Source organism: Somniosus microcephalus, chromosome 21, assembly GCF_052327205.1.
Source record: "Somniosus microcephalus isolate GS21.2 chromosome 21, FLI_Smic_1.0, whole genome shotgun sequence".
Taxonomy (NCBI): domain Eukaryota; kingdom Metazoa; phylum Chordata; class Chondrichthyes; order Squaliformes; family Somniosidae; genus Somniosus; species Somniosus microcephalus.
In genome coordinates, this window is record NC_141007.1 from 30,729,877 (window position 1) to 30,744,492 (window position 14,616).

Sequence of the window (14,616 nt, forward strand, 5' to 3'; positions counted from 1 at the left end):
CAGTTTTCTGAAACAATATTGGCTAAGATCTTGCATTTTCCTTGTAACATCACACACTTCAACAGAAACACAACTAAACCAGTTCCACCTGTTGAGATCTTGACTACATTAATTCTTGGATAAATCTGAGTCGAGAAAGGTCAAAGCAATAGTGGAATGAAATCTATGATCTGCATTGGGATGACGCCCCGATAGGCTACCTTTTACAAAATAAGGAATTACTCAGCCCTTTTCATCACGAAGTACAGCAAAATCCACAACAACAATGCGCATTTATATAGCATCTTTAACATAGTAAGCCGTCCCAAGGTGCTTCACAGGAGCTTTATCAAACAAGCTTTGACATTGAGCCATATAAGGAGATATTAGGACAGGTGACCAAAAGCTTGATCAAAGAGGTAGATGTTAAGGAGCGTCTTAAAGGAGGAGAGAGAGATAGAGAGGTGGAGTGGTTTAGGGAGGCAATTACAGAGTTTAAGGCTTAGGCAGCTGTATGTTTTGTATGAATTTACAGAGGCAAAAAGAATTGAGAAAAATTGGATCAGAATATTCAGTGAAAAAAACTGCTGTATTCACAATAAGTGAGATGGACAGACATGTTCCCTGTACAGGAACTACAATTGAATAGCATCATATGAGTTAAGAACATACATATTCTTTTGCACCTTGCACTCTGAATATTGTATCTTTCAGTCCGCTGCTGCATCAATTAGATTGTACAATTGATGTCACGATTGAACAAGGCACCCATTGTGCTAGGAGCAATGAAGTATCTCTTCCACCTTAATGATTTCCCAACAGAATTTTGAGGAGCCTGATCACAAATAAGAGGAAGATTTCCAACAAGTGATTTCTTGTATTGGTGTATTATTCTTCATGGCTAGAATGAAGGACTTGCATCAGAGGGAAAAACTGGAGATGAAGTATTGTGATCACTTATTTCTCAAGTACACTCACCAACTCATGTGCTTGAGTTGTTCCACAATCACACTGCCACCCAATTATACTTTCAGCTCTTATCCAATTTCTGGTATGAACATTGCTAAGAATTTATAAATTTAAAAAGACTTGGCTTACAAATGTAAACTCAAACACAAAGTAGACTGAACCACGAATCAAATACAGGAAACTTTGGTTTATCCGGAGGTTGTATGTCCGGAAACCTCGGTCTACCAGCAGAAATCAGGAGCCGTATTGTTAGGTTTTTTTTCTTCTCGTGGCTTTGTTTTCAACAGTCGGGCTCTGGAAAGTCTCTCTGAAGCTGTTGCTAAGCTACAGAGATGCTTCCAAGGTACGGGCTGACTGTTTACAAGCTGTTGCTAAGCAACAGTGTTTGTTGTCAGATACGGAGATGAAAACCTCCGTATGCTTCAACATTAACTTTGTATGTCCGTCAGTTTTGATAGATCGGCAACAGCTCGGCCCCGTCGGTGCCGGATACAACAAAGTTTCCTGTAATATCATTTGTGCACTTTTAGCATTGGCGGTTATAGAACCTTAAGTGATTCAGAGAGGAGAACTTTCCACATGTGTTCAGCATCCTTTTCCCGTGATTCTGAATTAAAATGAATACTTAGAGGCCGACAGGGCATTGGTGCTTCTCACCTGCGATTCCCTGAATGCCAATTCACCACCTCCAGTGTGCTGTTACAACAAAACACCAAACTGAAGTCAGCGACAAAGGGATCAAGGAAAAAAATAAAGGGAAATTCGTCCCTTGCAACATGCATGTACAGATTAGCCAGCACAGAAGCTGCATATCTAGAGCACACTGGAGCAGGCCCCGGCCATCCCCTGAGCTGAGGAACAATGCATGGCACAAGGAAACATAAAGATGGAGAGGAAATAAAACATAAAAATGGCAAAAAGATTATGCCGCACCTTGAACAAGCAACCTTTAATAATGTAATATAAAGTCAGCGCAGAATTAACAGGCTAATTTAATGGTCTTTGTCATAAATTGCAACTTCTACAAGAAGTAACTCAGGAAGTACTACTGAACGGCCAGCTGAGGGCGCTGTCCGAGGAGTATAAATACTCGGGCGTGGGCCCAACTTGGTCAGAGACAATCTGGAAACAGGAAGCTAGTGACCACTAACTAGACCTCCATGTTTTGTTACAAGTCGATTAAAGCCTTGCTTTATGTACAACCAAGTGAGTAGTGAGTCTTTATTACGTCAGTCTTATTCTTGACTCTCTTTCATTTTCCGAGGTTTCACCGATTCCTTTGCCACAGCCTAAAAAGCTATTTCTATGTCAGTATTTTCTGAAAATGACATTCCTGTAAACCCCCATGTGAATGTGTTATTTTTCTGTAATATCAGACCACTGGCATCGGATACGTCCTAAGCATCACAATTTAACCAGTTCATTCTTAGACGGCAGGATTGCTTGTTTAACTGCTTCTGAACTGTTGAGAATTTGTGCGACAATATTACAAAAGCTAGTTTGCGAAATCCTTCATCTAGGTTTCCCAACAACAAACGAATTTTTATTTTCCTCCAAAAGCTGGAAACAATAAAACTGCTGTTCTTGCGTTAACTTTATGGCTTTGCTTCTCTGCTTTTGGTTCACTTTCAAGTTTAATGCTTCCCACCCTGACATGGTTGAAGATAACTGGAACTCCCACTGTTTCCTTTGGCACACGTAGAATTTCAGTACCCAGTGAGTTAATAATTCATGTGTCTGTAGTTTCTAATGAAACAGCATGTATTTGTGTTCCAGCCATGCCCTGGGTATGTAAATCTTCTTTATTAACCTGATACAGTCCCAGTTTCTACTAAAGCATCTTTTTGAAGCCGTTTCAGTCTCTGCCAGTTCTTCCTTGAATTAAAGGATTTTCTTTTTGCTCGATTTGTTTTCACCCACTTCCAATATAGGGTAGAGCAGCAAATGGAGTAAATGTTTAACACTTTTTGAATCCCCGTTATTTCTATGCTTCAGACCATGACGTGCATCCTCTCCCGATTGACAGAGTGGGCAAATCATGTTGAGTGTGATGCTGAGCAAACAAATGAGACCGGTCCCCTTAACTGCGCTGATTTTGCTGATTTCAGACAGGGATACTGAAATTGGTGAAACTGCCCCTGAGATTCAGAGGTGGAAAAATCTAAGAATCCAATTAGCTTGGGTCTCTGCTCCTGCTCGCTATCCAATGATTTAGCAAACTCTTGGAAGGTGTGCAAGAGTGAATGTTAACAGGGCACAATTCTGGACTCGAGTGCGAGTGCCTTTGTGGTCAAGTAAGCCGTCTCAGGCTGGACCAGGGTGTTCGTAACCTCAGCGTCCTAGTTGGCCCTGATCCTTTAAGATGCTCCTTAAAATATACATCTTTGACTAAGAAAATATCCCAAGATGCTTTATATTAATGTAATCAGACAAAAACTGACAGAGTCAAAGAAGAAGATATTAGGAAATTAGGAGTGATACCAGTATCGAACTCTAATATTTGTTTTGCCGAGATGCTCTCTGCCTCTTTTTCATGATCCCTCACTCGCATGTTTAACAGATGATACGTGTCTATTCTTCCATCTGAGATTCCAACTCAAATCAGTCTGGAAAATACCTCATCAAAGCTACTTCAAAAAAATTCCCGTATCCCCTTCTTGCTCTTTTGACACCATTGCTTATGGCTTTTCCAGCACCGGGAAAGCATGTCTAATGTTTACCGTGGTCCTGTTTACCGTGAAGCCTCAGCTGGACAATCACTCTGCTCGCGCTCATTGGTCTCGATTTTCATTGGGCCGTGAGGCAGGCTTTTAGGCTTGCGGGGGGTTAAAAATCGCAAAACCTGGGGGTCGCAACACCCCCTGCCTGGTTCCCGCCATTTTAACCTAGGTGTGTCTGATTGACCCGAATCAGTCCCGCCTGCAACAGGTGGGAATGGTCTTTAGGGCCCTTAAACAGCACTGATTGGCCTTTATAATCCCATTTTAACAGGCCCTTGCTTGTTTAACCCTTTTCCCACGTAAAATGCGCCTGGTGGGGGTCACGCCTGTGAAACCTGGCATGAACACTATTGGCTTGCTGACGATCAGCTGCAGGTCCAACATTAAAGAGGATATTTGATCAGTCATCATTTGCAGGTGGCAGGACTTTGTTGTCTCAGGTCTGGGGGAACTTTTACCAGGCCTAACCACACCTGTGGAAGGTTGGAGCCTCACACACTTCTCCAGTGTGACCTCCTGCGAGACCCCTCTCGCCACCCTCACTCAGTGCTTCCTCAACTGAGGCACCTACCAGAAGCATGGGAGGCCATTTTTTCCTTCCCCTCTTGGTATTAGAAGACCTCCAGCCCCATTCGTGAAATGACAGATGCCACAACTGCAGAAGTTGCCATCAGAATTTTTATGAAAAACACACAACTGATGGCATTTTTACAAAATACACAGCATTTCACCCAAGTGACTACCCTTGTGACTATTTGTGCTTTATTTTCCGCTTATGCATGTTCCTACGTAGTGGTTCCCCTGTGGCTTCAGCAGATGTGGAGGCCCCTTGCTCACTTTCCTGCTGCTCCTGCCTCGACACCTTTGGCGGGCATCCTCTGGGATGGTGAGCCTGTGAGGGCTCGCCAGCCAGCAGTCTGCTGCTTCTGCGGCTGGGCAGGGGTTGAGACCTCTATCTCCGTTGGGTGTGGACTCCGGCGGGGCTCTGACCAAGGGCTCTGCAGTGGCATGGAAGTGTGAGCGCTTGGAGAGGAGCCCCCACTTTCTTGAGGTCTGCCACCAACCTCCCTCTCATGGGTAAGGCCCCCCTCAGTGCCTGCAAGTGGCTTGAGAGCAGCTTGCTGCACATCAGGGGGGCCATGGGGACCAGTATCTACAATGGCAGTCCTACTCAGGAGGACTTCCATGAAGGTCTGGTTTCTCTGTTCAATAGATGCCCATCGCTCCTCAAGAGATGTCATTCTATTCTGAACACTCACCATGTTTTCCATACCCTGGCGACTAACCTCCTCCATGGCCGTAGCCCCCCCTCTCCTCTACGGTAGCCAGCCTTACCACGGAGGCAGCAATCATTTCCACGTAGGTAGCCATCCTTTCCGTGTTCATGCGTCACCGACTCCACAAAGGCCCTGCTCATGTTCGCTAGGGACTCCTCCATTCGCTCCACACTCGCAACGACCCTGGAGACAAAACCTGCCAGAAACTCCTGCATCTGTGCATGGAGTTCCATCACCTCTGATCTTCCAGATGGACCCAGAGGCAGAGGGTCGACATGCAGCTGAGCCGAGCTGGCAGAGTCCTGCGCCCTCCGACAAGGACTCTCCACTGCTGTCCCTGTCTCCACAATCTGCTGATGCTCACTTGTGAGCTGTGATACACCAGGTGACAACTCTACTCTATGTTCCGAAGGTCCCACCGAGGTGTGAGTGTCTGCGCTGGTGCTGGGTGCGCTTATTTCTGCTGACGCTGTGCCCTCAGAGGTTGCAGATTCCTCCGAGGAGTCTGGCTGCTCAGGCTCTTCCTCCTGCACAGTGGGGACGGGGGCTCTCGATGGTCCTGTGGGGGAGTCAAGGAAAAAGTTAGCGATGTGATGCCAAGGTTACACGCACATTGCATTTTGCAGATGATCATAAGTCCATATGATGTAGCTTCAGAATCATTGTCAGCGACTCATGCAATGCCAATGAGATGGAAAACTATTCTGTCACCAGCTTGTGGGGATGCTCCTGCCTGTCCTTCCCCAACGTCCACATCTCGGTCAGCCCCGGCAATCTCCAGGACGCCTTCCTCCCAGGGGGTGAGCTGGGCTAATGAGGGCGGCCCTCCTGTCCTGGCTCGCGCTCTCCTGTTGTGAGCTCTCTTTTCCTGCAATGAGGGAGACAAGTGGAGGTTGAGTGAGAATGAAGGAGTGAGTGCAGAGACTGCATAGCATAGATACTTAGAAGGAGCCAAAGATGGAGTGAGGTTGCAATACCAAGGGCCCTCCCTGTGTGTTGTCAGTTGTGTTCAAAGCATCAGTGAGAGGGAGTGTGAGGGCTGCATGGTGGCATAGTTCTGTGAATGTGAGCATAGAGAGAGAGGGAATGGGTAAGGGTGCATGGATGTGAGTGTCTAGTGGGATGTGCAGGAAGAGATTAAGAGATTGCTAAAGCTGAGTGCTGGTGAGGAAAGGCAATGGGGATCAGATCGAGGGTGATGGAAACATCATACAGTACTTACTTTTCCAGTGCGAAGGTGGTCATGGAATCTTTTCCTGCACTGCAACCACGTTCTTCGTGTAAGCCCCAAGGAGTTGACTTGACCTGCCACCTCTAGCCACATAGCCTTGGTCTGGCTGGGAGGCCTCTTCCTCCCTGAAGAAGGGAAGAGGACCTCCCTGTGGGCCCTAGCACCATCCAGTAATGCCTGTAGTGAAGCCTCATCAAATTTGGGCGCAGATCTGGCCCTCCCGCTGGCCGTTCCTCCTGCAGGCTCCTGTGCCATCTTAATGTTGAAGGTTGGAAGCCTGCAGAGGAAGCAAGGCTTGCTGTGGACCTTAAAAGTAGCAGCAATGATGACATCATATTCTGCGGCTTTCTGACTGGAAATACTCAATTGCCAAGGCTTCCCACACACTGGAAATCACTTGGCCAATTGTGTTAAATTTGCATCAATCTCACAGACCCATTTACAATCGTGTCAGAATCACTAAATTCGGGGAACCCGCCAATTCCCCGCACCGGTGATAAAATCGACCCCATTGACTTTCTGCCACTACAGCCCATGTTTGGAGACCCCTTGTTATCACCCATGTTGCTGCTGCCACTCGAGTCTTTCACATGTTGTGTTGCTGGCTTAAACTGGTAATTCCCAGACCAACAGGAATCTGACAACAACCGATTATTTTATTAATATATAAGAAAGAAAGACTTGCATTTATACAGTGTATTTCAGAACCTCAGGACATCCCAAAGCGCTTTATGGCCAATTAAGTACTCTTGACGAGTAGACACTGTTGTAATGTAGGAATATAATCTAAGTATTTGGTTCCTTCAAACACTGCTAATTTCAGGACTGCTAAGGGGATTTCTTACTCAGGTTACTGAATTTATTTTCCTTCCTTTCTTCGCCCAATGATTGTAAACCCACACACCACAGTGACCACTGCAGGAGGATGTGTGGATGTTGCGTGAGGCAAGGATTAGGCTGGGCTATGAAGCTCTCTGTGGTTAAGCAGCCTGCAGACAGTCAAAGTCGAAGCTCACACATGAGGAACCGCCACATGGGTGAGATACCAGAGGACTGCCAATGCGTCTGTAACCGTACACCAGCATCATTCAGTGTCTTCAGACTTCCAAGTATTTTCAATTTGCAATGTTGATGCTGGTAAAAAGAGACAAATCACCTGATTTTTCCCCCCAGCAATTTAACTCCTGTTTGCTTCGAAATTACTCTCTGGTATTGGTTATTATTTATAACGTATACCCTTTCAATTTTGTCGTGTGTTGTTCTCTTTTTGGTCTTTCGTTTTGCTGGCACAGTGCACTCCACATCTTTGTTGTGTGGCGTGTTTCACAAAACAGGATTAATGATTACGACGTCATTACTGTAAGTTTACCTAGAATAATATGCAGTTGGTGACTGGCAAATTGTGCAGAATTTATTATATGTCATAAACCCAATGCTTTATGACACCGCACATTAGCCCATCTGTCTGCAGACCTCCTGTGTTTATAGATATGTTTCTGCAGTATCTGTGTCTTTAACCCTCTGACTCCTTAAATGAATAAAACTGGCACTTGTCATTTCTAATGTGCTTAATGCATTGTACTTCTGCCATTGAAAACAATGGGAACATGAAAGGGCAATGTGCTTCCACACTGCCCTGCAATTATTATTCTATTCTATACTCCCATTTGAAAGGGAGGAAAATAAACTGCTGGCAGAGTGCACACATGTCTGATTCATTTTACAGGCAATAAAGCTGCATTAGAAACCATAGAACATTTTCTGTAAAAGTATGAAACGCTTCTGGAAGCCAGGTGGTTGAGGTGGCGGTGGCAGGAGAGGGACGGGGATTGTCTAGTTTTGATCAGCCCTGGTCATAAGTTTAAGAATTTAGTTCACCATCATTGACCCATGTTTCACCCCAGTTTGTTTTAGCATGCTGCTTGATGGATTCAAGATGATGGGAAAAAAAAAGTATTGTTCAAGAATCTGAAGAGGAAAATTAACAGATATCAAGTATTTATCTGCTTTGTGTCACTCATGTCTGCTGCAGTGTAGTGATGCCCACTATTTTGGGGCTTTTTACATTAGAGGCAGTGGTTCTGGAAGCACAAATTAGTGGTAGATCGTAGGTTCTTGGCTGCCGTTTGCTCCATGTTGACTTTATGAATTTAGCTTGTCTGGTGGGAGTGAGGGGAAGATGTGCTGAGCAGAAGCGAGGTACTTTCCAATAAGAAAGAATGGAAAATTGTTCATTGAGACAACCTGGACTGATGTCAAATCTTGTAGATTAAATAAAAGGATTAAAGTCCATGATAGAGCAGATTGTACTCTCTTAGAAAGAATAGGACCTGATGGGCCTTCATACACTCCATACTTTCTTATAATGCTTTAATTATAACTTCTCCCTCTGCATCTCTAAATAACATTGTGTAACTCAGGTGTAGGAATCTTTCATAACCATAACATACGTAGACCTATTGGCCCCAAAATTCCTGGGGTCGAGGAGGGCAGAAAGTCTGATTTCCACCCTGGGGGAAGTCAAGAATTTGGGGCATAACCCGGTTACGCTGGGATTCCACATCATTTACATTGGTCCCTTAAGTTCTGGTGGAAGAATCCTGTGTCAAGGGGGCACATTCTGGGAAAGTTCAATGCCTATGCTGGGGAATTCTACCCTTTACGCCCTCCATAGACTTCACAAGAACTCACACCAGTTGAGAGCTGACATGAGACTCATTCGAGGCCTTAAGAAGCCCCAAATCTTTACTAGGAAAAGGGTAATTAACCCCAGAGTGGATTATCTTCCACAAAAGGCTTGCTTACTCAACTGGGAGAAGAAGGTGAGATGAAGATTTTTTCAGGGTCCTGCCAGGATTCCTCTCTGTCATTGGAGTGGCTTGGCGTGCTGCAACATTCCAGCCAGAAGTTCAGGAGGGAGGTAAGTGGCTGAAGCCCCCTTAAAGGCATGGCGCACCCACTCCAGCCATGCAAATGACCCCTTTCCTGCAATTTGGGCGAGGGTCTGTGGCTATGGGCAATGGGTGGACCGAGATTCCAATCCACCATATTTGCATTGGTGGCGCAGACTGCCAAGAATTCATGGACTATAGGGAATTGTCAAAGGCAGTTTTAGTAATGTATTTCAGGTTAGGCAGTTGTAAAATTACTGGGTGTTATCCTGGTGAAGTGTAGCAATTTAACATTGAGCCTCCCTACAAGCCTCTTAACTATTAAAATAGTGTTAAATTCGGTACTTTCAAAAAAATACCTTTCTTTCAGTTGCTACAGAATCAAAATAATATTAGTCTGAATTTTTAGCAACCATTTGCAGGTAATGGTCACAGCAGGTTTTTGTTCTGTTTCTGACCAAATGATTCTAACTTGGGTCATATTTAAAACTCCTGTTGGACACTTTAGAACTGACAAAGTGTTTTAGAACTAATCGTTCAGGTTACGAATGGAAAAGTTATAAATCCTAGAAGATTGCAACTTTTTTTAATTGGACGTATTCAGAAATGTAATGGAACTTTTGTTAAAGGCTGGTACAGTTTTATGGACCATGTATTGCACATTGCCAGCAGTTTGATTACCCTTGAAAGCAAGTACCCTGCACTGTAATAATAAACAGGTGGATGTATCTATCCTTATACAGTATCTGTTCACAATCACTGTGCAGTAGTTAAGATATACAAGCATATTTGACAAGTCTCCATGATCTATAAAAACAAACACAATACAGTCTCAAAAAATATCTGATCAGTCTTCCAATAAAGGTATTGAAATGGTAGTAGCGATGATGCACAACAGGAGTGCCTAAGATGCGAGCCCCCTTTATTCAGTCCTTGAAGCCCCACTCTGGTTGGTTCCTATTTGCAAATTTAAGAGAGTCTCTTCTGCTGTTGGCTTTAGCTTTTGGAACTTCCCAGTTTTGGATGTTTGGGAAATACGGCTCCTTCACTGGGGGATTTAAATCCCAAATCCACCAATGAAGGAGAAGCCTTTTCACACCAGTCGGAGTAATTTTTGCCTATCCTCCATGCCCAGGAAGTTAAAACATAAACTGAATCCAAGAATGGAAGAAATATCAGTGATCCAGCTTCAGAAAGCGATTGAACTAATGCTCATTGACACGATACAATGGATGTTCACTGATAGCAGTAAACAAAAGATGGCGGCAGGAAGTGGAGCGAATCAGATTGTGTGATAGAGGAATGAGGACAGCAGTGAAGTAACTTGGGCAGGGATGAGAAACGGGTAGTATTGCTTCCACCACTAGTTATATGCCTTGCCTGATGTTCAGTACCATTCAATGTTTTATTTGTTTGAGATGTGGGCGTCGCTGGCAAGGCCAGCATTTATTGCCCATCCCTAATTGCCCTTGAGAAGGTGGTGGTGAGCCGCCTTCTTGAACCACTGCAGTCCGTGTGGTGAAGGTACCCCCACAGTGCCGTTAGATAGGGAGTTCCAGGATTTTGACCCAGCGGCGATGAAGGATTGGCGATATACTTCTAAGTCAGGATGGTGTGTGACTTGGAGGTGGTGGTGTTCCCGTGTGCCTGTTGCCCTTGTCCTTCTAGGTGGAAGAGATTGCGGGTTTGGGAGGTGCTGCTGAAGAAGCCTTGGCCAGTTGCTGCAGTGCATCTTGTAGATGGTACACACTGCAGCCACGGTACACCGGTGGTGGAGGGAGTGAATGTTTAAGGTGGTAGATGGGGTGCCAATCAAGCAGGCTGCTTTGTCCTGGATGTGTGCGAGAAGAGTCTTCTAATAAATGTGGAGATGTCTTATTACAAAAGAAAGTGATTGTGTTAGACATGGTGTCTAATCAGGATTCTGCCGACCCAGAAGATTTTCAATTATGTGTGGCCACTGACTGACTTTGCAACATGCACCCAGCCATCTGTTCCAAAAAGTTCAAGTACAGTTATTAAAAAATTATCATGTGATATAAAATAGATATACAGTGATGATACATCATTACGATATAGTGGAGAATCTATATGAGAAATCAAACAATTGCATTACTGTATTAACATTGTGTATGGGGGAAATGCCACTTACATTGTTACTGATCCATCAGTTTGAAGGGTGACTGGTTCCATTTCTCCAGATAGTACCAGACTTAAAATATTCACATTCAGTTTTAAAATATAGATGACTGTAATTGTACACGAAGAAACTTTGCACAGAATGTGGAAACACCTTCAGTTAATTCTGAAATACCAAAATGAACTCAAGTTAAAAACAACAATGTGTGTTCCTATATCATGGGCAAACTCTGAACTCAGACCTTGCCTTCTTTTATTGACCATATACATTATCCTCTGATTTTTCTCATGGGAGAACAGGCCGGACAAATGCTAAAAGTGCTACGTACATACACAAATTAATACGTGGACAGATACAATGAAATGGTTGCCAAAATATCCTTCCTGTGTAAAAATTATTCTGAGTTTATTTACATTATTTTATGGTTCTTTTTTGCCGATGTCCATTTCCAATTTACTTCCTATGTCAGCACCATTTTGAAGATGCAGATAGTTCAGTAAAACTGGTGAAATTTGGGAATTCCTTATTGTATTCATATTCACATTGGGAATCCTGTAAAATATAGTAATCCTTGTATGAATTAGTGTGTGTGTGAGAGAGAGAGAGAGAGAAGTGGAAGGTCAGTCAGCTTTTCAGGAATACAGATAAATTAAGGTTTCTGTCAGGAGCTACAAAACCTAGCTGTGTCGACAGTTCATGCTTTTGTATGTTGGGACTTTTGTTTAATCTGAAAACACAGTAACAGCAGGTTTATTTTTGGACCTTCCCGACAAAGACAAGACAAGAACAGCTGACCCCAGTCACCATCATCTCCCTTTACATGTAAACTCTACATTTGTCTCACCAGACTGTGGTGTTAGCTACTGGAGTTACATATTGTTCAAGCACACACTGTTATATGCAGCGGTAGGTCAGGTGGTGGAGGGGTCATTATTTGATTATAAAGTTAGCAGTAACTCCGAATTTCAGGTATGTTTTTTGCACTTAAACGAAGCAATAACGGAAAGGGAGTTAGTTCAATATAATAACTGCCTTTGGGAAGTGAAAATGTTATAGGAAATACAGAAAATCCTTTTTTCTGTTATAAACTTAGCATCTAATATCAGTGCAACTGAAGATATGGAGATATTTGTTGGAAAATAATAATTCAAGCTGTTAATAGCTGCACATTTACTGTATCATCTCCCTCTTAGGGATGGGTATAAAATATGTACATGTTACTGCATCCATTTGGAAATCAATCACATCCTAACATGTTGCATATAGTTTCATCTGAATGTACATCTTATTTCAACACTAATAAATGTGTACAATTAGTTGGAACTAGTTTTGTAGTCTGATCACATCCCATTGGTGCTATTTAATCATATCCGAGAAGGGTTTACTATTTCTATTTTTTTCACAGAACAAATTAGAAACAAAATACACTATTCCGCTTATGACAGCCCTCTATTGGGTTCGATTTCCAATGGTTGAATGCACCATGGCATCGCACCACCATCTGGCCTCAATCAGCTATCCTGTAGCTGAAAGTGATGGAAACCTGACACTCAGTTAGGTTTCATTATTTGAAGGAAGTGTGAATGATTTTTCTGTATTAATCCACCTCTTGACATCCTATTTCCGTTTGACTTTCTAGGGCCTGTGTGATCAACTCAATCGGATATCGTCATGGAAGAAATATCTAACCTCTGAAATGAAAAGCTACGGAGCCCATTAAAAATGTACTTGCCTGCAGGGGAAGGATGCAGGCTATAACACCCAAAATAGCTCCATACATCTCTGCATTTCATCACATCTTCATTATCCTGTAGTTATTAGTCACTTCTAGAACATGGATGAAGCTATTTATTTGTACCCTACCTATTATCAGAAGTTTCAATAGTCTGATAGACCTTTGATGAGAGGACTCTTTTATAGGGGCAAAACTCCTACATTCCTCCCTCAGACCCTATAAACATAGCAAATCACAACTTTCCATCTCTTTTGCCTTTTAAGCTTAAAGTGACACAGTGATTGAACGACTGCCCCAGTTGTGCAGCAGATAAGCATGGTGCTGCTCCGGGTTTTGTTTTGTTTAAAAATATTGTTTTTACTCCTATGTGTCTCTCAATTTCCGCCGCCCCCCCCCCCCCCCCCCTATTTATTCATCCTCTCAAGGCCTTTTACTTGGCTCCATGACTTTTTAAGCTAAAGAGTCAGGTAAAGAAGCCTTTAGACACCCCTCCGCATGACTCGAGAAGCTGACGCAATATTGCACTCAATGTACTTGAAAAGACAGTCAGTCGTTCCAGGCTAGGCTAAAACCCTGGGTGCCATAAATCAAGCCGTCTGGTTGAGAAAAGACTAAATTAATTTTCCATGCGGCTGGTCTCATTCAAGATAGATGTTTGGAAACCCGTAATCACAGCAGTGAAAAGAAAACATCTTAACCACTGCCTGGGAGCGAGTTACTCCTGGTGTGAATTTTGGATATATTGAACCAGAGATATTTTCCTACTGGAAATTTCTGCAGAACGATCAACTAGGTTACACAGTAATGGGATTCTATTTTACAAAATTGTGAAAATTACAGTACACTATAAAACATGTTTTAAATACGAACGCTAAACAATAATTTCACACATTTCATTTGCCCCGGGTATAGTTACAAACATAATTTTTTTGGTTTGCATCACTAAATCATTCTCATGAAACCAATTTCCTATAATAATTGATGACAAGGAGTTATGACAGTTCTTTCAGAAAATGGAAGAAAAAAAGTAACTCACGAGCACTGCAGCCAAAAATGAGTTATGAAAGTCTTTCATGTGACAAAGAAACGTACAATCCCTGCTGTGATATTCTGTTAGTTCTATGCTCACCTGGAAGCCCCATCAGTACATCTTTAAATAAATATTCTTTGTTTTTTGAGAAGGCAGTTTCAGATTTGTAAGATATTGAAGATGTGAAGCGGTACAATTGCCAAGCATGAAGTCATTTGACTTAGTTCACTCAAACAGGGATTCCTAAAGTGCATATATTTTCTGCCTTTACCAGAAGACGGAATTACTCTGCATCATTCAGCGCTACAATGACCAGAGCAGTAATCACTTTAAATCCCTAATGCACAGAGAACACAAGAGCAAATTCCTTAAAACATAAAGTATGCTCAGGGTTCCGCCTTATACGTCATAAGTGAAAGCAGATGTGAGAAATGGCCATGACAGAACAGTAGAAACTGTGCTACCTCATCACTAGTAATAACTTCCCTGGGGTAATTGCAGCTAAACATTAAACAGCAGCTGACTACACCAGAAGAATTCAGAGCTACCGAAAAAAGTCTTTCAAGGATCAAAGCATACTTGCCAACTTTGCTGATTTAGGTAGCAGATTACCATTATTTCTTTTTATCTTGCATATATCATTC

The 14,616-nt window shown here is 43.0% G+C and overlaps 1 protein-coding gene across 1 annotated transcript in view; it reads left to right on the plus strand.

The window, feature by feature from the left end:
- Window positions 1-14,120, plus strand: part of LOC147102683 (uncharacterized) — a 127,071-nt gene extending 112,951 nt beyond the window's left edge. Inside the window, exon 3 of the mRNA XM_085963403.1 lies at window positions 12,847-14,120. Coding sequence (XP_085819529.1) covers window positions 12,847-12,927 — 81 coding nt within the window. The 3' untranslated portion in view covers window positions 12,928-14,120. The remainder of the gene's footprint in view (window positions 1-12,846) is intronic.
- Window positions 14,121-14,616: the final 496 nt, after the last annotated feature.